At 36.7% G+C, this 27,401-nt stretch overlaps 1 protein-coding gene across 1 annotated transcript in view; it reads left to right on the top strand.

The window, feature by feature from the left end:
- nras (NRAS proto-oncogene, GTPase) overlaps positions 1-27,401 on the top strand; it is a 60,386-nt gene that overhangs the window by 9,724 nt on the left and 23,261 nt on the right. The window contains exon 2 of the mRNA XM_039749394.1: positions 25,711-25,831. Coding sequence (XP_039605328.1) covers positions 25,721-25,831 — 111 coding nt within the window. The 5' untranslated portion in view covers positions 25,711-25,720. The remainder of the gene's footprint in view (positions 1-25,710; positions 25,832-27,401) is intronic.

Here is a 27,401-nt window from a genome sequence, read left to right as displayed (position 1 = left end):
TAGTAGGGCTAATTTTGAGCAGATGCGACAAAGTCTAAGTAGGATAGACTGGGATAAGCTTTTAAATGTGGAGACAGTCGAGGAGCAGTGGAACAGGTTTAAAATGTTTTACATGTAATGCAGGACAGATACATACCTAAATTTGGAAGTAATAGGAAACTAAAAAATCTCCACGATGGATTAATAAAGATTTAAAAAGAAGTTGCAAAGGAAAAACTGCTGTATAAGGCATATAAGACTAATGACTGCAAAGAGAACCGTAGCGTATGAGAACATGAGGGCAACCATTAAGAAGGATATCAGAGAGGCTAAAAGACAGTTGGAGAGGAATATAGCAGATAAGGCAAAGAAGACCCCAAGAGATTCTTTCAGTATTTTAGTAGTAAAAGAACAGTTAAGGAGGAGGTCAAGTTCATCAGGAATAGTAAAGGGAATTAAAAGATACAGACAATGAAATAGCAGATGCCCTAAACTTACATTTTTCTGAGGTGTTTACAAGTGAGCAAGTGGATAACCTGCCAGAGGTAAACACAACTACTAAGGAGGTACTGAGGGATTTGGAAATTGTAGAGGGAGAAGTGCTGCTCAGATTAAATAAGATGAAATCAAACAAATCACCAGGCCCAGATAATATTTATCCTCGTGTTCTTAAGGAGGCTAGTGAGTACATATATAAACCCTTGACACATATTTTTAGGAAGTCACTGTGCACTGGAGAGATTCCAAAGGACTGGAAAATGGCAAATATCATCCCATTATATAAAAAGGGTGACAGGGCAGATCCAAGCAACTATAGGCCAGTAAGCTTAACAAGCATCACAGGAAAATTAATGGAAGGAATTATTAAGGATAAGATTGAGCAACACATGACAAGGACAGGAGTTATTCTGAACAGTCAGCATGGGTTCAGAAGGGGAGGTCGTGTTTTACTAACATGTTGGAATTCTATGAGGAGGCAACAAAAGGATACGATCAAAGTGGAGCTTATGATATTATTTATCTGGACTTTCAGAAAGCATTTGATAAGGTGCCACATGAGAGGTTGGGCATCAAGTTAAAAGAAGTGGGAATTCAGGGTGATGTTTTTAGATGGGTGCAGAATTGGCTCAGACACAGGAAGCAGAGGGTGATGGTGCGAGGAACCTCATCAGAACTGGCTGATGTTAAGAGTGGTGTTCCACAGGGGTCAGTGCTAGGGCCGCTGCTATTTTTAATATATATAAATGATTTAGATAGGAATATAAGTAACAAGCTGGTTAAGTTTGCAGATGATACCAAGATAGGTGGATTAGCAGATAATTTGGAATCCGTTATATCATTACAGAAGGACTTGGATAGCATACAGGCTTGGGCAGATTTGTGGCAGATGAAATTTAATGTCAGTAAATGTAAAGTATTACACATAGGAAGTAAAAATATTAGGTTTGAATACACAATGGGCGGTCGAAAAATCGAGAGTACACCTTATGAGAAGGATTTAGGAGTCATAGTGGACTCCAAGCTATCAACTTCCAAACAGTGTTCAGAAGCCATTAAGAAGGCTAACAGAATGTTAGGTTATATAGCACGATCTGTGGAGTACAAGTCCAAGGAGGTTATGCTCAACCTTTATAATGCACTGGTGAGGCCTCATCTTGAGTACTGTGTGCAGTTTTGGTCTCCAGGCTACAAAAAGGACATAGCAGCACTAGAAAAGGTCCAGAGAAGAGCGACTAGGCTGATTCCAGGTCTACAGGGGTTGAATTATGAGGAAAGATTAAAAGAGCTGAGCCTTTACAGTTTAAGCAAAAGAAGATTAAGAGGTGACATGATTGAAGTGTTTAAAATTATGAAGGGAATTAGTACAGTGGATCGAGACTTGTATTTTAAAATGAGCTCATCAAGAACACGGGGACACAGTTGGAAACTTGTTAACGAACGATAGACACTTGGAATAAGTTACCAAGTAGTGTGGTAGACAGTAAGACGTTAGGGACTTTCAAAACTCGACTTGATGTTTTCTTGGAGGAAGCAAGTGGATAGGACTGGCGAGCTTTGTTGGGCTGAATGGCCTGTTCTCGTCTAGATTGTTCTAATGTTCCTAGATGTTGAGCCACAGTTTAGTGAGACTGTTTAGTTTCATCTGGAAGGCATTGGAGATTGGGACCTGATGTTAGGAGTGTATTAAATCTCCTAATGCAGACAGTAGTTTAATTTAACATCTTTTTAGTGATCTTAAAATGGTAAGCTTGGTTTGGGGGATAGGCTATTATTGTCACTTTAATTGCACATATAATAATTGGGCTAACATTACAAATCATGAAGCGCACAAGCAAGGCTTTTTGGATGTAATTCATGACTGTTTTTCAATACTATGTTAAAGCGCCAACAAGGTGGGAAGTGTGTCTAGTTTATGTAGTAATCAGAATAGAACTCAGTTGGGTAGTGGGAATAGGCATGATTGAACTACAAAAGCATAAACTAAGAGAGGTCCATGTGATATTATTTTGATTTTTGTGAAGGCTTCTGATAAGATACCACATGAAAGTTTACGAATCAAACTAAAGAGTGGGAATTGGAGGCGTGGGATGTAGGTTGGTGGAAAAAAAAAAAAATACACAAGAAGCAAAGGGTTTTTTTGGTAATAAATATCTAGATAAGAAAATGAATCACATGTTTACAAATGATACGAAACTTGGTGGATGGGCATATAATGTAGTATTGGCGTGTTACAGAAGGACTTTGACAGTGTACAGGTTTGAGCAGAAGAAATTTAATGTAAGCAAATGGAAAGTAGAAATGCTAGATTTGAATACACAGGAGGAGGTCAGAAAGTTGAAAGTACTCCTTAAGAAAAGGATCTACTGTAGGGGTCACAGTTGACTTATTGTTATCTACAGTGGTGTGAAAAACTATTTGCCCTCTTCCTGATTTCTTATTCTCTTGCATGTTTGTCACACAAAATGTTTCTGATCATCAAACACATTTAACCATTAGTCAAATATAACACAAGTAAACACAAAATGCAGTTTTTAAATGATGGCTTTTATTTAGGGAGAAAAAAAATCCACACCTACATGGCCCTGTGTGAAAAAGTAATTGCCCCCTGAACCTAATAACTGGTTGGGCCACCCTTAGCAGCAATAACTGCAATCAAGCGCGATATAACTTGCAATGAGTCTTTTACAGCGCTCTGGATGAATTTTGGCCCACTCATCTTTGCAGAATTGTTGTAATTCAGCTTTATTTGAGGGTTTTCTAGCATGAACCGCCTTTTGAAGGTCATGCCATAGCATCTCAATTGGATTCAGGTCAGGACTTTGACTAGGCCACTCCAAAGTCTTCATTTTGTTTTTCTTCAGCCATTCAGAGGTGGATTTGCTGGTGTGTTTTGGGTCATTGTCCTGTTGCAGCACCCAAGATCGCTTCAGCTTGAGTTGACGAACAGATGGCCGGACATTCTCCTTCAGGATTTTTTGGTAGACAGTAGAATTCATGGTTCCATCTATCACAGCAAGCCTTCCAGGTCCTGAAGCAGCAAAACAACCCCAGAACATCACACTACCACCACCATATTTTACTGTTGGTATGATGTTCTTTTTCTGAAATGCTGTGTTCCTTTTACGCCGGATGTAACGGGACATTTGTCTTCCAAAAAGTTCAACTTTTGTCTCATCAGTCCACAAGGTATTTTCCCAAAAGTCTTGGCAATCATTGAGATGTTTCTTAGAAAAATTGAGACGAGTCCTAATGTTCTTTTTGCTTAACAGTGGTTGTGTCTTGGAAATCTGCCATGCAGGCCGTTTTTGCCCAGTCTCTTTCTTATGGTGGAGTCGTGAACACTGACCTTAACTGAGGCAAGTGAGGCCTGCAGTTCTTTAGACATTGTCCTGAGGTCTTTTGTTACCTCTCGGATGAGTCGTCTCTGTGCTCTTGGGGTAATTTTGGTCGGCCGGCCACTCCTGGGAAGGTTCACCACTGTTCCATGTTTTTGCCATTTGTGGATAATGGCTTTCACTGTGGTTCGCTGGAGTCCCAAAGCTTTAGAAATGGCTTTATAACCTTTACCAGACTGATAGATCTCAATTACTTCTGTTCTCATTTGTCCCTGAATTTCTTTGGATCTTGGCATGATGTCTAGCTTTTGAGGTGCTTTTGGTCTACTTCTCTGTGTCAGGCAGCTCCTATTGAAGTGATTTCTTGATTGAAACAGGTGTGGCAGTAATCAGGCCTGGGGGTGGCTACAGAAATTGAACTCAGGTGTGATACACCACAGTTAGGTTATTTTTTAACAAGGGGCAATTACTTTTTCACACAGGGCCATGTAGGTTTGGATTTTTTTTTTCTCCCTAAATAATAAAAACCATCATTTAAAAACTGCATTTTGTGTTTACTTGTGTTATATTTGACTAATGGTTAAATGTGTTTGATGATCAGAAACATTTTGTGTGACAAACATGCAAAAGAATAAGAAATCAGGAAGAGGGCAAGTAGTTTTTCACACCACTGTATATCTGGACTGAAGTAATCAAGAAGAGTAATAGGATGTTCTATTGTACACCTCATTGTAACCTAAGTTAAGGGAGTTTTTGCATAGGTTATTTAACACACTCATGAGGCCTCAACTGGAGCCTTGTGTGCAGTTTTGGTGTTCATATTGCTCTATTATATAAAAAAAATCCTGCAACGAGACAAGACTTTTTGGAAGATTTCTTCAAGTCCCGCAAGATGAGACTTTGGCCATGAGATTTTTTCAAGCAACAATATTCAACCACGCACACAGTAATCTCACCTCTCATTTGTGTGAATGCTTTTGACAGACACAGTTTCTGCTCTCTTAGCTCTTATAAATTTTAATGTTTTCCTCACTTTAAGTTCTCAATTAAATTAGACGTATTATGGCCAAATCTTATTGAAGAATTTCAACCCGAAGGGTTATCAACAGAAGAAACGAGTACACGGGCAATCCTAGCACTGAGAAACAAGTCAAACAAATTAACTTGAAAACTGTCAATTGGTTAAATGCATATCAATAGTCTATGCTGAAACAGTTGTTGGTGATGGTGCAGAAGATGAAAACATCAACTTTGCAATATCACGAAGAATACCTACTACTGTTAACATGATACGGTCTTCCACCGCCTGAGTTACTGATGAAAGAAGGATGTATTCAAGAAAGGTAATGTAGTAAATCTTCCGCGGATAACATTAGACACCAAAGGAGATCTTGATATGCCATTCGTATTAAAACGTTAACAGTTTCCCATTAGAATAGCTTTTGCAAAGACAATTAACAAATTTTAGAGCCAAACATTTAAAGTCATTTTATTTAATACAGAGAAAGAAACAATATTCACTCACGGGCAGAGATATGTTGTCATGATGAAAGTCCAAACACAGAATCAAAATACAGTGCAATATTGCTGAAAATGTAATTAAAAAAATTGTTTTCAAGTTTTGAAGTTTAAAAAGTATTTACGCGTTAATTTCAAAGCCAAACAAAATGAAATCGTACTACGCAATGAATGAACTCTTAACACAAAATGAAACATCATTTACTTTCAAATTATTATGTTTTACTCTTTTTTTTTATTTATAAATATGGTTAATTACTATAATGTAATGTAAAATTGTTTTTATTATGTTTAAATTGTACATTCGCATCCCCATATGTGAGTGTCAGACCCGCAAAGAGGCTAGCACGTAGCATAGGCATAGAGGATGGTGAGCAAAAAGAGCAGGGGGCAAGTTACAAAGAAGACATAGCAGCGTTGGAGAAACAAATATGCTGAACCAGGATGAGGAGGAATGAGGTAAAATTGAAGGAGATGAACCTTTCCATGCAGTTTAAGCAAACAGAGATTACGAGATAACATAAGTACTGTATCAATTATGTAGAAAATTGTGGATCCAAGCTGTTAATTTAAAATTAATTCTTCAACAAAATACAAGACATGGTAGGAAGCTTGTTGATGGCAGCTTTTGACAAATATTAGACAGGTTTTCTGTTCACAGAATCTGAGACACCTGGGATAAGATACCAAGTAGTATGGCGAGAATTACGCGTACAACGTTAGGGACCATCTTGACCTGACTTTATTTTTAAACAATATAGGTGAACACAATGGATGAGCTTACTGGACTGAATGGCCCATTCTTGTCACACTTGGTCTATTTCTGTTTGCTACCTGCTCAAACCACAGCATCTTGTACTGTTCTGGTTGTGGGTAGGTGTGTTGAGGAACAGTCCTTTGAAAGGGGAGCCGACGAGCCACATTTAGAATGGGATATTTATGGTTCACTCAGCAATCTGAACATGCTTACTAAGCAGGAGTGAATAGAATAAGACAAGATCCTGTCTTAACCCACAGGATGCTGGTCCTGTTGATAAGCAAGCCAGGCAAAGGAAGATGGGGGGGTTTAACTTTAACTAACTGTAGCTCTGTAGTACTTTGCACATGCTTCTTACAAAAGCATTTCCAGCAAACATTTTTGTTGAGTTTTGGAAGTGCAGTTTTACTCGGTCAATTGAAAACGCCGACCAGGTGAACACTGAAATCTGCGTATGTTGTTGGGCTATCTCATTTTTCTTCATATGCTATAAATATGGGGAAATTATTGTTATTGATTAATGGTTTGACCAAGTTTTGACTGAATTTACGTATTGTAGTCATTTTTCAACACAATTTGACCATTTTCTGAGTGGTGCACATCTGTCAGGATGTAAGCCTGTGACATAATAACTGAAACATGAATAACAAAAGTTGGCACAGTTATAAAACTTTTAAATTGCGAGGAGCTTATTAATTGTAAGAAAAGTCTCTTCAGTAGATTTTGCTGTATGAAGAGAGAGATCTTTGTATTTTTTGCACACAGTTGTACCCAATCTGCAGCACACCTGGAGAAGGAGAATATGCCATTTTCCAACATGATTTTCTCATTCCTTTATTATTATAATCTAAACATCTTAAATATTATATTGCTTAAATCACACTTTTAGTTGAACAGTGACCTTAAGCATTTTGACAAAAGTCCAAAAAGAGTCATCTTGTATTTGCTCCAATGCCTGTTACAAATCTACTTGTCAGTCATATAAAATTAAACATACTACATAAAACATGTAAATTATTTGTACAATAGAATAAAAAAATCAAAAAGAGAAGCAGTCCTGACTTTTTTCAATAAATAGTTAATTATTTCTTTATTTTGCTTGTACTACATTATATACCCAGACCTTTAAGTTAGTGTTATTTGTGTTGTAACCATAAGAGGGCACTCCTCATCAACATAACAAGAGAATGCTGCATGTAATGGTTTACTATAATTGATATTTTATCCTAAATATATTGTACACATAATTATGCCGACATAATTTATGAACAGTCAATCATTTTCTCCTTGTTCAAGTTTTATTGCTTTAAACCACTATATCTAAACTGGTTTATTTTCATTTGTTTTAATTTTACCTTAGCCATTTCTCTTTACGCAGCACTGATCACTTTTATTAACCTTTCTCTCCTCCATTAGTTCTCAGAGTTCTTTCTACTTCTCTCTTCTCGTACATCTGTTCATTTCAAATTGGTGTTGGTTTACTTTCTATGTGCTCTCTCTCTTCATTTTTTTCAGCAGAACAATCCGTTTTATTTGTCTACATTTAAAAAGAACGTTTTATTCATTACAGTAGGTGAATTGCAATTCAGACATAAAATGCTATGTCTAGCTCAAATAAAATCTGTTATCTCCCCAACTCATGTAGAGCAAGAATCAGAAGATGCACTGTGAAATAATGATTAAAAAATATCGAGGCATAATAAAAAGTTAGCAGACGTTCAGCCTACCTCATTAAGTAAAGCATTAATTTTTGTCTCCCCAGTCGGAAGGAGGTTTCATTGGAACTCTTCCAACTGAGTAAAGGCCTCATTATATTAGACAGCTTTTCTAGCAATTTTTCAATGTTAGCCTTCTTTTACATAATCTTAGCATGTCATGGCAAGCTGTGGGGTATTAGTGTGGCAACCCCAGCAACTCTGCCATGATGAAATCAGTTTGATTTTTGTCTTAAGTGGTAGGCGTGAGAATTGATAACCACTGAGTGCTCAGCTGGAAGTGTGATGTATTTTGTCACATACACTGTACAATATCTTCTGAAATGCTTAGTTGCTGAACTCCCAGACTGTGCATTAGAATATAAACATTATAAAATATTAAACAATAAATTCTCCACAAGTATCAATATATACAATGACAGCATTGTTAATTTTGTAAAAACTAATAAATAACTTGATAGAGGAGAATTAACAATAATGCATCATGTAGCTAGCTCAATGGCATTGTCCTTGCTGAGAAGAGGCCATTGTTAGAATGCCTGTCATCTGTAATAATTTGCTGTGTTAAGTCATTGGTTGGTATAGATGTCCTGGAAGTTGGAGAGTGCATACCCATTGATGTGTTCAGAAGTTAAAAATCCAGCTGCACAGTAAAGCATTCTCATGCAAGTCCCTGTGCTTGATGATGAACATAGAGAGGTTTATTGTGTTAAATTCCAAACTGTTGTCTATAAATAGCATTCACAAAGAGTTAATGAAGGAAAATTGGTGTTTTTGGACCGTACAAACAAACGATTCTTGTCTGTCTGATGTTTTGTGTGTGTTTGTACCATGACTGAACAGAAAATGGGGAAAAAGACGTGCCAAGACTCTCCATACCTGGAAAACATTTGTACAGCCACTGGTGCTGTCGGATAACACATTCGTTGGCTGTCAAAACGTGGTAAGCTTGCAATACGTTGAAAATGTGGAACAGTAAGGAGTGATTAACAAAGACTGTAATCTGTGTTGCACTGCAGTTTTTGGTTGTGTAATCCGATATCCTCCTCAAGGTGGTGCGATCCACCAACTACAGTTGTTACGTTTGACATGCTGTCTGACTCAGAGTTGTGTAGTGTGCTATTAGTGTAGTGTAAAATACCACAAGAAATGTTGTTGTTATATATTGTATATTTTTGTACTACTGTTACCAGTATGTGGGAGACATGTATGTAAGAACTTAATTATACTATGTAACGATGGCAATAAATTTTAATTCTGCTTTTTCTCTACTCTTCTCAGTATCAATGACCCACAACTTTCTGCATTATAACTTTTTTTTTATTAAAATGCATTTGGGCTCTTAGCCTTTGCTGATATACTGACACACCGTTATTTTAAAATAATGAGTTGTGGAATTGCTGGGTACACCTGTTCCTTTCCACCTTTAGTTGTCTGTTATTGTAAATAAAGAAATGGGATTTAGAATGATCAAGTATCCGAGATCCATATTTTATATCCCCTCCTCTTTTTTTTTTTTTTCTTTTTAGATGAGATCAGTTTTTAAGTTGTATGGAGTCTCGCTGTCCTCTACCATCCCCATTCACTTTTCCTCTTTCTCTCAGTACCACTTTTCCCAGTTAAAAACCTCTTGCTACCTTTTTTGTTGCATTACATAAAGTATATAAGGAGCTCTGATCTTTATATTCAGCGTAACCTCCCAGATTCCACTATCCTAATTTATTTCTAATGCACTGTTCTAATCGCACTGTGCTCCAAAAATCCTAATCACTAACACATCAAATTTCAATTTAGGAATTGTCTTTCTCTCCTTATACCATGCAAATATTTTATCAACCAACCCAGCTATGTCACTACAGTTACTTCAGTGCCTCTGGAATGTTCCCTCACATGGTTAAATATTGTAGTCCTGTCTCTAATTCTCACCATGTTGTTGCTGATTGGGCATATCTTGTCTGGATCTGGAACATTAAGGGCTTTATTGACAAGCTTTGTGAATAAAAATATTTTAATTGCCATTTTTCCCCTTATTATTCTGGACTTATGGAACTCCCAGTATTTCTGTTAAATTTGTTATCTGATATTTTAATCTGGTTGTCCACAATAACTTGGTTTTTGTTTGACTTTTACTAGTTTCTCTTAGAAAATGGTGATAACCATCATTTGTTTCAGCTTGTTTAACTGTAATCGAGTTTTCTCTGCGTTTGTATTAGCAGTGGTTTGGTTTGACAGCTAGTTTTTCTCCAAAAAGTACCTGGAATTAAAGATTTATAGCATCTGTGGGGAATTTTCTTATCAGTATCCTCCATCTGGCCACCCACATATCTGTAGCATATGCTTTCAAAAGTGACCCTATTAACTGTTTACTTTGAAGAACCAGGGTGGGCTGCCTGTTTTAATATTCTGACCTTTTGGGTTGAGCGAATTATTGTATAATTAATAAATATAAAATGCTATTTTTGCTTTTTTTCCAATTCTTGAATATTAGATGTGATTGTATTATTCTAGCATGTCTATTGGGGCTTGCAGTGATCCTCGTACAACTGATAATGTAGTTTGAATTCATAGCTACCTCACTACATGTGAAGATTTCTCTGTTTGCTGTAACAGTAGTTTCTGATTATCTTAAGTATTTGTCCATGTTTCTTGCAGTCTATTTTTGTCACCTAATGAAAAAATGGCACATAACTAGCAGTAAGGGCAAGTTTACTTGTTTTAGTGTATTGGAGTTAATTCTTAACTCTTCCGTTTTTCAGCAGCCACTTCAAAGCCACTCTCATGACACAAATTGATTTGTACATTTTACTACAATCTTGTTATTTAATTGTTATTCAGTCAGGCTATTTCCATAGCGCTACATTTTCATTATTTTGTTTTTTTTTTTAAATAAAGAGAGCTTGCCATTCTAAAATGGCTGTAAACTGCATATGACAACTGTTTGCATACAATGGGCCTGCAAAGTGCCCCCCTTAAAGGGATAGTTAGGCTGCTGGACCCAAAATTTATCACAAAACTACAGTATATTGATCAGTAAATTATTTGTCCTTTGCTTATACATGCATCTTTCAAACTGTACAAAAGGCAATTTAGATGCATATAGGTAAGTAACACAACCAGCACAATGGAAGGAAACTTCTCTGTTTCTATTTTGTTGGAATTTGTTTTACTTCAGTAATGGATGAGCAGAATCTATTCAGTGAAGGGCCACGTAACAACCACAAATTAGTCAGAGGATGATTAAGTCTCTACATTTTCACTTATCCACACTGTAAAGGTGAGCCCAAAAAAAAAAAAAAACAGTTCAAAAGAGCATTACCAAATCTTTGTTTTTGGGGGTTGAACATTTCAGGGTAGGGTGACCAAAAGGTGAAAACAGAAACTTATGCCTGCGTTTTTAAGCGAGAAACCTAGTAGTGTGAACGTAGCCTCAGCTATGGTTTCTCCACCCTTTTTTTTTTAATTTAAATCTACAGTAGAGAATAATCTGAATTACTGATTCAAGTCAGTATTATATTGTACTGTACCTTCAGTGCTTTTGGAGTTACTGCTACGCAGTTAGTGTTATCTGGAAGGGACTGGCTGAATACTCGATGGTCAATGGCAACAACTGTTTGAAATTGGTACATTTTGTGCATAGACATGGACAAATTTGTTGGTACCCTAGCAGCTCATTGGAATAAGTTCTGTCTGCCCCCTGAAAGTGAAAAATTTAAAAGCAATTGCCCTGTGTATATCTTCTTGTCTTTTGATATGTCATTGAGTAACGCACAGTAAGTGTGAAAAGAGATCAAGTAATACTTCTTCTGAAATGCCCTGGACACATTTATTGGTTCCCCTAGAAAAGATACTAAATAATTGGAACTGAGTGATTTTACTTTTTAAAACTGTTTTCTTTAATTAGTATCACAGATGTCTCAAATTATGAAATCAGTTATTAAGCTGATTTAAATGGAGAAAAGTAGGTCACTCTGCAATATGGTATTATTGTGTGTCCCACACTGAGCATGAACTAGAGGAACCAGAGGAGAGAGTTGTCTGTGGAGATAAGAAAGAAAATAACAGACAAGCATCTTAAAGGAAAAGGCCAAAAGACCATCTCCAAACAGCATAATGTTTCTGTGACAACAGTTACAAATATTATTAAGACATTTAAAGTCCATGGGACTGTGCCCAATCCTCCAGGATGCAGCTGCAAGAGGAAAATCGACCCTGAATGGTCAGAACGATAGTGAGAATGGAAGACAAAAAGCCAAGGACAGTTTCCAGTGAGATACAAGCTGAATGTCGATGTCTGTCAGTGTATATTCGCACCATCCGTCGCTTTTTGAGTGACAGTGGGCTCAATGAAGAAGACTCTTCTAAAGTGACCATCTGTGAGCCCCATTTTGAATCCTATTGAACATTTATGGGGAAAAAAAAAAACCAAACTGAAATATGCAGTCTGGAGTAGGCCCCCCTTCAAACATAACATAGCTGGAGCAGGTTTCTCAGGAACAGTAGGAAAAAACTGCTTGTTGACGGGTACAGACATCTCATTGAGAGCTCCAGAATCACTTGGTTGTGCAACAGACTATTGGGATAAGGGTCCAATCATTTTTGTCCATGCATTTTCATTTATTTTATTATTTGAAATGTTCTTTTGAATCAAAACTCTAAAGCAAAGTCTTTTTTTTTTTTTTTGTTAAATATGGAATAAACAATGATGGGTGCCAATTACTTTTTTCAGTTTCAGGTTATTTCAGAGACAATTGGGGGGCAGGGTTTTCTTGGAGGGATATAAACACATTTGTCCATGTTTTTACTTGCTTTTTGTCCTAATAAGTGAAATAAGTCTTGAGTACAAAGTAAATGATAAAAGCAGCAAATGTGATATGGAAACATCAATTATAATGGCAGAGTGTATATAAACACAATAAATGATAATGTGTTGCCTCTTTGTAACATCAAATCTCAATCCAGAGTTATGTGTAGCCCCTAGCTGACAGAATCAGTTGCCCACCTCCATCTGAACTCCTGACTCGCTTAGTGTATGTTTTTTGATTTGATATCCTTTATTAATTCCAGAGGGTTAATTGTGTTTTTACATGACCTTTGGAGGTCAGAACGCAGGGTCAGCCATTAAGCAGCACCCCAGCTAAGAAGTGTTTGAAGACTGTCATCTTCTGTGATTGGCTGTCTAACTGATAATGGTTTTAATGTGAGGATCTTGGTAGCTAAGATAAGAGTAGCTAGTCTCGGTTTGTTCTGTTTGGTTTAGATCTCTTAACTTAATCAATTCTGAAACTTCATTCTGTAACACTTGTTTGAAAACAGTTACTCAATTATGTTTGACCTCTTTTGTAAGCTATTTTGGATAAAAGCATTAGCTAAGTGAATAAATGTAAAACAACTGGAAGAAATGAGCATTGGACATTGTGTTACTTCTTTCAGAGTAGAAGAATAATTGGAAAAAGTGGCATATCATAATGACCGGTGAGGCCCAGACTGTAAATCCGATGGCAGTTACATTGCTGTGAATGGTACAACTGGGTAACTGCTTGCTATCTTATGTAGAAAAAGCTGCGTTTCATTACACTATTATTGGAAGTGATGTGTGGGAGCACCAACTTACCTGTGTGTTGCTTTTTAAAACAATATGCTTTTTCTAACATCAATTCGTCTGTATCTTCAGTATTTATTGTAAACCTGGATCTTTCTGTTTTGTTTTTCCTAATCAACGTGCAAATAACACATTTTCACTGTTTGCACTTAATTTAATTTAATAACATGTTGAAACAGTTTCTTGGCATACTATAAAACTTGGCTGTGCATCCTACTTGTGAATGGTGGAGATGTCAAAATTATTTTGAAAGGAGTCATTAGCACTATGTGGAGTTCCTTTCATAGTTAAGGAAAGAACAGACCAGATGCCTTTATAGCATCATGAAGTACTCTCCATAGATTCTGGGGAAAATTAAAAAAAAAAAAAGAGTGGAGCGCACCATTATTGTAAAATTTTGATGTATAGGCAGTCCCCGGGTTACGTACGAGATAGGGACTATAGGTTTGTACTTAAGTTGAATTTGTATGTAAGCCGGAACAGGTACATTATTTTCATAAATGCTATTGTTGACCGACTGTAACCAAGTCCTCTGCCAATGCATGGTGAAGTTTTACCTCTCTTTGATCTTTTTATTTCTACTTATTTTCAATGGTGATGGTTTTTCTCTTCTTTACTGTATCACCAGCACTTGCATCAGATTTGTGTTTCAGAGACATTGTTGAAGGGTCAAGACAAAAGGTTAAGATGAGCTCTTCTGCACAGCACTGCACACGCTATCACAGCAGGAAGGCACCCCACATCGGCACCAAGGTTGTTATAGTTAATGAAAACTAAAATCAAAACTGAAACTATTATTAAAAAAACATTTTTTTTTAAACTGAAATAAAATAATTAACAAAACTGAAATGAAAAATTAAACAAAACTATTAAAGTAGGTGGAAAGACTAACTGAAATAAAATGAAAACTAAAAATATTTTAGTAAATTATTGTTTTTGAATAAATATTCTTGCCATTAGTCTTTAACCCTTGTAAGTTTTTTAACTCTAAAACAGAAAGTCATCCACCACGTGCCGCCTGCACATATTCATCCAGTGAATGGCGGCTGGTGACTGAGGGCAGGTGGTCATTCACATTTGGGTGACAGAGCGAGCTGAATGCGGGTGCGTAAAGCTTGTGAAATATAAAGCGATTTACGTGCAACCTTTCTTTGCACTTGTTGTACAGTATATCTAAATGTAATTCAAGTGGCTGAAATCAGAATGTGATGGTCAACAAAAACGTTCACTATATGGACAGAAAAATGAGTGAGTAACATTTCAGTTTATTTGTTAGGTGACTGCTTTTTGTTGACGACAATTCACCTGCTACTTCGCACAGGAGAAATCATTTTTAGTTTGTCATATACGAAGTATAGTAATCATGAAAAAATTCGACCTTGATATTTTGATGAATCTTGACGTGATAGACCTCCTTGAGTCCAAAAATACAGTTTTTTGGAATTGTGTGTGTGTGTGTATAAACACGACAACTCAAACACACAACTAGATAAATGGATGAAATTCGGTATGTGGTGGTTACACCAGAATTGTAGATCTGTATTAACTTTTGGGCCAAATCCATCAAATGGAAGTGGTACTTTACCTGAACACATACTTGATTTTTTTTTTTTTTTAATCATGCAGAGTCCAATTTATTCAACTTTTATAATAATTGTTCAATGTATTATTTATTTGATTTGTTGTTGATGGTTCCTTTAATGTACATAATATAAAAAATATAATCATTGTCTTGCGGTTTACTTCTCAAATATCCATCCACATATCTGAGTATAAAAGAATGTCTAGGGGAGACCACTTCTGGTTTTGGAAAATAAAACTGCACTAATTGAGAGACTGACAAGGTCATTATACAAGATCAGCATGTTGTTGCTGACAAATCACTTTTGCATTAAAAACTTTTTTTAAAAATGAAGCGATACAAACAAAGGTAGGTAGGTGAAGAGAGTCTGCCAAGTGATGAAAAACTAAACATACTAATGGGTTTTTGTATTTATTCTATATTAATTTATCTTTTTTAGTTCATATTCACAACTCAAAATACCTAATATTGTGATAGTAATCCATTAGCAGAATTACAGTATATTTTAAAATATTTGTCTCCCTTTTTTCAATGTTTTTCCCTCTCTCTCTCAAAATAGATAGTTGAAATATCACATTCTTTTTGTTCATAGTTCCAGCCATATCATACATATTGCATACCAGGTATTCTTCCTGCCTTACATCCAAACCTGATAAACTGGTTTAGATAATGTAAATATTGTTCTTAAACTCAGACGCTGTCTCTGTCGTTTTATGCCTGTCCATACTCCTATTACCTGCTCTTGCTCTGCTCATTATGGGTTTACTGTCCTTTATGGTGGGCTATTCAAGTCCCACTGCCCCTAACCTTGAAACTACATGCTTGTTTTTCTTTATTTCTCTCAATATAGTTAGGTGGGGTCTGCGCACTAATTCAAGTCTAAGAGCCCTGGTCTTCCTAACCCCCTTTATTTTCATGAGAAAATATTAGTAAACCATGTAGTGTAGTAAGTTTCCACTAACATTAAACTAATATCTGTTAAGTGTATAATTCTGTATGATTGTGACACAAAACTAAACTCTGTAGTAGCTCCATGTCATAATTACTAAAATTAAAACTGAAACTAATCGATATAAAAATAAAATAGAAATGTCTTTGTGAAATAAAAACTAAACTAAAACTAAAAATACACGAAGAAAAATTTAAACTGAATTTCGAGGTAAGGTCTGAAAAAATATAGAAATAAAAACAAATATAAAAAGGCAAAACTATAATAAATTTCATTTATCATCATATCAGCATTTCTGATGTACTGACAAGAGATAACTTCCTGCTATGTGTGTAACAGTACAAGCAGGCTTGCTATTGAGAATGAATGGGTGCGGCAAGTGGCGGTGCGGCAAGTGGCGGTGCGGCCAAAGGCGGTGCGGCCAAAGGCGGGTAGTGAATCGCCCACCACCGCCCCCATTCAACAGGCAGCCACCCTACAACGCAACCCCCCCGTCGCCCCGTTCACCCTCGATGGCCTCCATTCAGCCACAACTGGTTCACCGCTTGCAGCATTACCAGCCACCCACTGAAAACGAACGGGGCAGCCATGTGTGGTGGGTGGGCAGTGAAACACTCCTCTCCATCTAGCCTGCGTCCAGTCAGGAGCAGTAGCTGTGGCGGCATAGTGGGCGGGCAGCGAACCGCCCCATCAAGCCTTCGTCCTGCACACAAGCGATAGCTGTGGCCCCAGTGACTATGGACCACAGGTCACCTCTTGTCACTGGGATCCGCCCGAGGGACACTATACTGCGTGAGCAGCGAAATCGCCTCTGTCCAGCCACCGCTTGCAGCGTCCACAGGTCGAAGATGACGGAGCGGCAGTTACTGAGGTGCATGCGTTGCAGCTGTGGCCCCGTTTGTAAGTCGTAGGTCGTATGTCCATAACCTGGGGACTACCTGTATGCGTAAGGTGAGGTTAGGAGCAGGCACTGATACAATGCATTGCTGTACCCACCACATGACGAACCAACTCAGGATCCCAGATTAGGACCCGAGTGTAGCCATGCGATGGGTGACCCCTCAGCACCACACTAGTTCAGATGGAATGGAACCAGTGTGAGGTGTAAGAATACCAGCAAATCAAAGGTGATGTCTTTCACTTTTGCCTCTTTCACATTTTTATCTCAAACACAGAGTTTAGTTGAATTTTCAGCAAAAAGGTGTGCTTTATACTTTATTTTTCCAGTACTTAATAAGGGCCCAGTAATGCTTCCAAGAGTATATTAGCTATATCACTGTCCAATCTTTGTCACTTGTATAGCTTATATGGTTTCAAAGAAGCACATTCATTCAATTTTTTTTGTGATTATAAGAACTCAATTAAAATTAGTACGACACACTTCATTTTAGTTACAAAGCACACTATTGTGTGGTCTTTTATGCATTTCTTGTACTAGACATCTGTGTGTTCTGGTTTCTTTTCAGTGTTACAGTGTAAGTAACAACATTTGTGGGCCTGGTTAATGTAGATGCTTTATTATCTGATAAATTTCATACTATGAATTATGCTAAGACATTGTTAGTTTCAAGCCAAGGGCATTTAAATGAAGTTGCTTAACTTTATTTGATCACTTTCTTTTTGGAGCTTCGGTTTTGTGTGGTGTTCTTAGGTTTTTTCCAACCTATTGACATAAATGGCATGATACACAGGGCTGCCTTTTTCCATCTGCGCAGGGCCTCTTTTTTTGTGGGTTAAACATGCTGACAGTATCCTGGAAAAGTGTACAAACTATTCAGCCCCTAGCACAGCCATTTGTGTTTGTTATCTCCTCCCAGAGGGCAAATATGACAGCTATCTATCTGACATCCTAATACTTCATAACATATTATAATAAGGAGAGATGCTGCAAGCTCCACATAAAAGGGACCAAAACAAGAATGAGAGGACGTCAATCTACTAATAACAAGCATTAAAAACATGGTTAATTGTACTGTATACGTACACAGAAATGTCTTTAATTATTCTTACAGATTTGACTGTAATTTGTTTTGAGCCTTATGATTATTTCTACCTTGCATCCTCTTCTGTTGGGATAGGCACAGGCTTACTGTCACAGTTTGTTAAATACATAGCCTTAATATTTTTGTAATATTATAATAGCTAAAGTAAGCACAGCAACTGTGTGATATCCTTTAAAGGTAATATCTTCACAACACTCTGAACAGAGAAAAGTAAAACTTTGTATACTTTTTTTTTTTGATTGTCCCATGTTGCGCATACATAGGAAATGGGAAACAAATTTGTTTCAAAAGACTTATTTTACTTGTAGCAAAGCAAATGTTGGAGTAATAAAATAAAGTTGCTGCTGCTCTTTGGATTTTGGAAAGGGATGGTTGTATAAGCTATAACATATCTACTGAAATCCACTCTGCCAAATGAATTGCTACAGAGACACCCAATCCAATGTTTAAAAGCAGACGCAGCATCTGTGCCGGGTGCCTAGTCCTCTTTGCTTTTCATTGGGTGACATGTCAACAGATACTGAAAGTGAGAGAAGAGGCTTCCACGGCATAATTTTAAACTTCTTTGTTATATTAGTAATGATATAGACGTTTTACTCTTGTAGCTGCTTTTGACTGTTGTGTGTTGAGTTAACTATGATTTTGACCATTACTGTTTATGGAGAACAGGGTGCCCTGAGCTTGACCTTTACCTAAAATAGATTTTTAACTTGACACAGCTAGTAACAGTGCTGCTCAATCTGATGGAGATATCTGTCTCCATTACAGCATGGCTGACCAGAGTTCATCTATGGCTAAAATTAGGGAGCTGGAGTGTGTCTTTTGGTTTACTAAAATGGAACATACTGGCAGTATTAAAAAAATCATTGGCTTGAGCTCCTGTCTGGTTTCAAAAACATTTGCCAATAATGTTAAGTCCGTGTGGCCATGTTCACAAAGGGCTCCACTTAAAGATGTTTAGAAATGGATTTAAGTAAGGGTTAACTTCTATAGGGGAAAGAGACATTTAGAAATCAAAAAAAATAAATAAATATAGTTGCGCAATGCAGGGTTTTTGTCAAGACAATACATCATCTGAAGAAGACTGACAGGTCTAGTGGGGTTTATCCCTTGCTCCAATGAGTGTATAAATGTAATTTCTGAATTTCTCAATTCTGTTGAGAAATGCATTCTAATATTTTCTATTTTTTCCATTTGTAGAATATACACAATTCTATGAAATGTGTTGGGCATACTTTGCCAGATTACATGTTTTCACTGAATCCCAAAGTGAGCACAAACTTGAATGTTATACTGTATATTTTCCAAATGCTTTATATCTTACTATTTGACAGGGCAAAGAAGAACATGGGGTACACACTGACCAAAGTGTAAAACACTGAAAATAATCTACACACCAGGAGAACTGTGGAGTTGGTACATATGAAACCTTTAACTTCTCAATGTATTGTACCTGACTCACGTATTTGTAATTAGACTAATATATTTACTGTGCTGATTTAAAACATACTAGATACAAGGTATTTAATTACTAAAAATATACATAATCAGGCTTTCTTTAACCTGTTCAAGTTTGGGTTTAAATGCAGTTGTAGCTTTTTTTATTTTTTTATTTATTAAAGAAGGTACAGACATCGATTAGCATTAAACATAAGACAAGACTTACAAAATTAATTAAAAAAGAGGCTAAATATTTATCAAACAGCTAGAAGAAAAAACAGTTTAGTATATATGATATTGGAAATTTTAACAAATTATATTACAATTTACATTTAGACAGTCTGTTCATTTTTACCGACACCAACTCCAGTAACCCAATAGTTGCTTCCGACTCCACTACCCTGCACACCAGTACACAAGTGCAATATCTGGAACTCTACACTCTAATGTATGTACTGTTGATTTAGTGTTAGTTTATGACCTGGTCACCACTCTACCTTCTGACATTGTAAGAATTGACCATTTATACTTTTTACTATTAATTTGCTTTGTTTTTCTTGCCTTTTTTTGTTGTTTTTTGTTTAAAATTTGCAACAACTTTTACTGATGTGCTTGAGCTACTGGGCACCTGAATTCCCCTGAGAGGATATGCTTAAAATACTGGACATCTGTCTGTCTGTTCATACAAATGCAGTGTAGAGGACATCTCCAGTGAGTCTAGGGTCTGTCCTTTAACACTAGAATTACCAGAGCCTACGAAAAAACTCGTAAATCTGTCCCACCTTAAATCGCTTCTTAAATCCCTTCACACCTCTCCGCCAGCGTCTTTTGTCCTCTAAATGTGCTGATAAAGAGAAGCTAGAAGCAGCCGGCTATTCCATCCCCCCATCAATTTAGAACGTGCACAAACTTCTCCCAACTCATGCCTTGATTGAGTATCTGGGATTGAAGTGGAGTTTTAGAGTGGAAATAATAGATCGTTATTTGGAACACACGCATTTCATGTCTGTTCCGTTTCTATAGTAATCTGTGTAAACACATTGTTAAAACAGAAACATTTTTATATTCTAGTAGTAGATGACAAAATGCAGGCATAAACTATATAATATATGAAGCCTGAAGGCCAAATATCAAAGAAACATTTTCACAAAAGGTACAAATATAACACAAAAACTGCGCTTGTGTCACGACTGGGATCTTTTCCTAAATAAGGAGTGGCATTGCACATGTACTTTGTCTCCAAATCTGCCGCAATCCAAAACTTTACGCCAAATTTGTCAGGCTTGGTCGCAATGTATTGTAAGAATGGACAATGGACCTTGGTTACACAGATTACTGTAGAAACGGAACAGACATGAAATGCGTGTGTTCCAAATAACGGTCTATTATTTCCATTCTAAAACTCCACTTCACTCCCAGATACTCAATCAAGGCATGAGCTGGGAGAAGTTTGTGCACGTTCTAAATTGGTGAGGGGATGGAATAGCCGGCTGTTTCTAGCTTCTCTATCAGCACATTTAGAGGACAAAGGATGCTGGCGGAGAGGTGTGAAGGGATTTAAGAAGCGATATAAGGTGGGACGGATTTACAAGTTTTTTCGTAGGCTCTGGTAACTCTAGTGTTAATAATATATATACATTTGTTAGAAAACGTTTTATTATTGTTGCCTGAGTGATGCAGAAATGCTTTCTGTTTGCCACGTAGTAACTGCAGATTGTTCAGATAAATGTTTGCACATTATCCATCCATTCATTTTCAGGCCTGCTGGCATGTTCTCTTTCAGAGGCATTTCCAAAATGTTCATAGCTTGTCTTCCACAGTTTCCAAATCCTTCACACTTGCTCATATTCCTTTCCTGCTGCTGTATCCTTGCTAGCAGTTGATCATAAGCCACGGACATTATTTGCCTGCTTGCTGCCTTCAGTTATTTTATTAGGTGTTTACCGCAGGTGCCATCACATGGACTTGCTATCAGTGTTTTGCAAAGTACCATTTGCAGTATGACCAAATTACACAAGAATGACACAAGGAAATTAGAGACAGAGTACAATGCAAATAATAGAGATATTGAGCTAGCAGGCTATATGGGACCTGGATTTGATGAGTAAACTGAGGACAAAAAATGTTGCAAGTTTAAAGAATCTTTCATAGCAAAATGTCATCAGTAAAAAAGGCAAGTACAGTATTTGTTTTTTTTTTTCCTTCTTTCCACTCTTATAGTGGAACCAATGCATTTTATGTATACTTCAACAACAAAATGGATTGATTGCACATTTCCCTAGGTAGTGCACAGTTTATATCTGTGCTCTGAAGAGATCCCAATGTAAAATACTAAATTCACATTGAGGTTGAGTGTTTGGGTGCATTCTGCTTTTTATAATGTTACAGGGAGTAAAGAGCTTCACATAAAACATGCAAATCCCAAAAATGTTACATGATAATGAAGAACTCTGGTCTGCTTGAAACAATGCCTTTCTCTTCTCTCATCATCTCTATTTTCTTGTCATCCACAGTAGGAAAATTAGCTGAAATCACTTTTGACAGCAGTGTGTGCTTTCATTGCACCAAATCTGGCCTGAGATGCAACAAGCAAAAATGTTTTGTTGTTTCCCCAACCCCAACCCCTTTCCTAAACAATGTTTAGCCAACTTGGGAATCTTTTATTCACAGCTGAGAATTTTTGCTCCTCTATGGCAGTTTGTTTTTCTTGGAAACCTGCATATTAATAGACAGGTGGCATGAACTTCAAATGGAAATGCACATGTATGTAGCTATTAGAATTTAAATGGCTTGTATTTGATTGTAAAATGTAAAGTACTATCAGTTGTTGGCTGTGCAATTGCTTATCTTGCAGAGTTTAATTTAGAGTACACATTTGTATATCCTTCCAAATGAGAATTCTTAGTCTTGTTGTAGAGACTGTTGAGATTCCTCAAATCCATTTCCTCAATTAAGAATAAATAAATACCTTTGAGGTATGCAATTTTCTTGTGGGGACATGATTTCAACTTCAGTTGAATACAAAGAGAATAATAAATTGCAGTATATTTTAGAATTTAATTGCAGTAACTAAATGCTCAGCATTAAAAAAATGTAAGTGTTATTACATTGTGACTGAAGTATTGCAGTAATGTCATTCTTTGATGCTCCTAGCAGTTCCTGCACCCTTGCTCTGTCAAGAGCATTAAATGCCTCTTTGGTAACAGGAAACAAGTGTAAGACAACTTCCTATTGGGTGCCATCATTTACAGTATATTGACAACTAGCAGAATACCAAGTAAAAAGATTGTCATGAATGTTGCTTATATATATATATATATATATATATATATATATATATATATATATATATATATATATATATATATATATATATATATATATATATATATATATATATATATATATATATATATATATATACATACACATATATATACACTAATAAACGGCAAAGCAGGCATTGACGGTTCTCCAAAGGTGTAAAATATCTGCCATTTCAGTACACTTGAAAGCAACAACCAAAGAATTCAGCGGCAGCCATCAACTCACACGCAGAACCATAGGTGAAGGGCTTAAGCATTTCATTCTTATAGTGCTCCTGTGTACTATAATTATCTCCTGTACCATCATCAGTCCACACTTTGAACCTATCCCAGTCATTTAATACATAAGACACAATGTTCTTGCGGATATCAAAAGTGAGCCTGATATGTCCGTGCAATATGTAACATAGAGAATGGAAAAGGCAGGCGCCATCTCCGGGCATAGACACCACTCGGTAAGTGATAGTTCTTTCATTGATGGTAATCACGTCGATAGACATTTTAATAGGGGTATAGTTGGAAGAATAAAGGGAATGATTACTTGATCAGTAAACAAAGTATAAAATACCTATACAATAAGTATAACAATCGTAATAAACGAACAATAAAACTGCGGAGAACCCGTGTATTAAATAAAGGAAATGGGTATTTGAACAGTAAAGTAAGTCTAAAATAGCTACACAATAACTGTAACAATCGTAACAAATGAACAATAAAATATAAGAGAACCCGTGAATTAAATAAAAAGGTTGCTTCGTTGGCGAAGCAAGGAAAAAGGACTTTCTTATATATCGTTCGTTTATAAAACACTGCAGAAGCTGTGAGAAAGCTGCTTCCTTCGCAAAGTTAAGGAAACGACTGAAGAGACGGCGGGGATGCGGTAAGTGTTCAGCAAGGCAGCTGAAGCGCTGCATTATGGGATCTGTAGTTTATTGTGTTACCAGTGCCTCATATCCCTGGGCCATTAATAACAATAATACAGTATATAAAATGATCTCGCGGGCCGGATATAATTACACGCCGGGCGGATGTTGCCTGCGGGCCTTGAGTTTGACACATATGGACTAAATAGAACTTGAAAAGATATATTTTTTCGTACATTGAGACCGTGTGCTATTGTGGTTTTGCTTGCATGCCTCAATAAGTCATCCTTCCCTCGCTCTTACTTTTTTACCGTTCATCTAATGAATACACTGAGTATGGCTTTACCAAAACAATCATTGATGGCGAATAAAGTATCCATTATTCGAGTATGTAGATCGGGTATATATATATACATATATATATATACCCGCGTATCGCAGCGGAGACGTAGTGTGTTAAAGAAGCTATGAAAAAGAAAAGGGAACATTTTAAAAATAACGTAACATGACTGTCAATATACAGTATTTGTTTTGTGAGTGTTACTGAGTGTTGCTGTCATCAAGGATTTGATTATCATTATTTCTTTCAATCAGGTTCGTATTTGTAGGATGTGTTGTGTTCAAGTTACATTCCGTGTTTGTCAATCGTTGTAAAGATGACAGGTTTCATTCATCGATTCGTTTCTTACTGCATCAATAAACAGCTCGTCTTCTTCTTTATCTGAGACCTGACACACTGCATGCACGGGTTTTTTTTTTTTTACACTGTCTTCCTTTAGCGGGACATTGACTTTTTCCACCGTGTGCTTTGTTTCCACAGTAGCTGCATTTATGAATATGCTTGTATGTATCAGACGCTTCATATTTTTTTGCTGCCTTTTCAATTGTGTAATTCGTTTTTTGTTCAGCTCTTTGAAACTGTTGCTTTTGTCTGTGCACTGCGTCAGTTCACGTGAGCCGCTCGGTGTACATGCATCGAAGTTTCCCAGCTGTGTTGGTGCCATGTCGTGCTATGTCCATGACTGTATCTAATGTTACCGAAGTCCCGGCACTTAAAACTTTCTCTCGCAGTTTCGCTGAGTTTGTGCCAAACACCTCCCTGACCATCTCATCTTCCTCTGCATAAGCACAGTCCTTCACCCGTGGCAGTTTGCTATTGGATTGCCGCTGACGGACGGCCTTATATGGGTAGGCACTAAATTACAAACGCCAGTGGCAGCCTGTCTATGAACTTAATTTAAAGTGTAGGTTTACATCGTGCTTTGTTTCCAAAGTAGCAGAACTCATGAATATGGTTGTATATGTCACTCGCTCGCTTCTTATTGTTTCGCTGCCTTCTCAATTATATAATGCATGTTTTCTTTAGCGCTTTTGGGCCTCTTCCTGGTTTTCTACGTACTGCGTGATTACGTGGAAGGCGTGATGATGTCACACGAAACTCCGCCCCCATGGGTTTCAAGCTCATCTCCATTACAGTAAATGGAGAAAAACAGCTTCCAGTTATGACCATTACGCGTAGAATTTCAAAATGAAACCTGCCCAACTTTTGTAAGGAAGCTGTAAGGAATAACCCTACCAAATTTCAGCCTTCTACCTACACGGGAAGTTGGAGAATTAGTGATGAGTCAGTCAGTCAGTCAGTCAGTCAGTGAGGGCTTTGCCGTTTATTAGTATAGATGCAGAGCTGTACTTGTTTCCAGAATTTCAGTGGCTTTAGTAAAATATTTAAATAAAAAATGCTATTTTACTATTTCACAACTCATTGTGCGAATTGAAAATGTTTATATACTGTTTATCATGACACATATTTGGAAAGCTATTAATATTTTGGATGTTCCATTGAGGGTTTTTAGGGATGGTACTGATCACCAATTTTATGTTACTAGAATTGGTAGATTCCATTAGTGATTTGTTTTCTTTAGCATTTATGTATTTATTTATGTATTTAACATTAAGTTCCTGCATAACCTGCCATGTAGAAAACTTATGATCTATTTAAAGTGTTATTTTTATAATTAAACTGCAGATCCCAGGTGTTATCTTTTTGCTTTTCAGTGACACAATAGTCTGTAAGTAATTCTTAGATTGTTTTAGTTATAGTTAAAATTGTAAAAATATATTTTTTTTCTGAATTCATTTTTAGGGGGTGTGAAATGACTGAATATAAACTTGTGGTTGTGGGAGCAGGTGGTGTTGGGAAAAGTGCCTTGACAATCCAGCTCATTCAGAATCACTTTGTGGATGAATATGATCCTACAATTGAGGTAAGTTTGGAATCATTTCAGAATATTTTATTAAATGTACTATATAATCCACCTGTTCCTCTATTTTTCGTAACTAACATTTTGCTGTATAAGAGTCCCAAGATACTAAAACTTGATTAGATTAGATACACTTCTTTAATCCCAAGGGGGAAATTCAAATGTATATTTTAGGGATGTAGCTTTTCTTGAATAACTATGGCAATGGTAGACTCGAGTAATTGGATGTTATATCAGTTTTCTTTTTTGGCGTATTTTAGCCTACAAAAATATTTAAATGTGGCAGATGGTGTATGTGCTAGTAGTTAATCATATGTCAATTGATTGCTTAGGTGTTTGTGTGTGAAATAGACGAGTGATATACCGCACTCAATTTAGTGTACTTTTTATTGAATTAGTATGTGTCTGAGACGCAGCCTATAAACAATGTTGTTGATGCAGAAACATAAGAATATTCCCCACAACTTGATCACCCTTCTCACAACTTATGAAGCAATCGGACTGAGGTGACTGACAGCAAAAACAAGTATATGAAATGGGGAGAGAGGAGGGAATTACACAAACAACCTGAAGAGGTGCAGGGACTGTGATGCTAGCTAGTTCAGTATGTTGAAATACAAGTAATGGGTGTGGCACACAGAATTGGTGCTGTGAGGGGTGAGTCAATAGGCTGGGATATATATAATGCCGTGGCAGTGTTTTATGATAAATGCAGTTTCAGTAGTGATAGGCTGGTTGGTTCCTCATCGTGCTTTTGGCATTACAGCATACATTGAGTACAATTTATTTATGGAGTTGCATGAAGTTTATTGAGCCTCTCCTCGTAATGCTATTTTGAAGTGGTTAGATACATTTCAATCAATTTACTAGTTGTGTGAAAGTTGTGTTGTTTGGACCTATGAGAACTGTAAGAACAACAGAAAATTATTTTCACCAGGTCAGTTTGTAATATTATTCATTTCAGACTGGACCTTTTCTCTTCATCAAGATTTGTCCTTTCTTTCATATGAAATACTACGTGACTCTACTCTTTTGCTCATTTTATTGATTTGTTAAATGAAAATTGGGATATGTTTTGTAAACTTGTTTTGAAGAATGTAATACTAATTGTGGATAATTTTTAAAAACTTTATTTTGAATAAGACAAGGTAAGTAAGGTACATCAATTAATTTTGGATTAATTTATTTTCTACCCATTGCCATGAGTCAAGGACTAAGTTATCATTCAAACTGTCCTTTCAAAAATTACTATACCCTCTCACCTCACCTATTATAAAGAACTGATTTCTCTCAGCTTAACTAAATCTTTCACCAAAAATTTACATTGGCCTCGGGATTCTATTCCTTGTTTTGAATGGTAATTTATTATTTTATGATCCATCTGTTTGAGTTCCAGTTTTTTTTTTTTTTTTACTATGGGTCCACTGAAGTTGCTTATGAGATGATCCAAATTAATATGTGACTTTGGTCCCCTTCCCTGACTCCTAGAAGCATGCTGCAACTGCACTGCTGCTCGTCGCCCAACCTGAAAGGTAGTCTTGTTACTGTTAATACATACTTGGACAAGATCAGC

The sequence above is a fragment of the Polypterus senegalus genome, chromosome 3 (assembly GCF_016835505.1).
Source record: "Polypterus senegalus isolate Bchr_013 chromosome 3, ASM1683550v1, whole genome shotgun sequence".
Classification (NCBI taxonomy): Eukaryota; Metazoa; Chordata; class Cladistia; order Polypteriformes; family Polypteridae; genus Polypterus; species Polypterus senegalus.
This window is presented reverse-complemented; position numbering and strand designations above follow the sequence as displayed.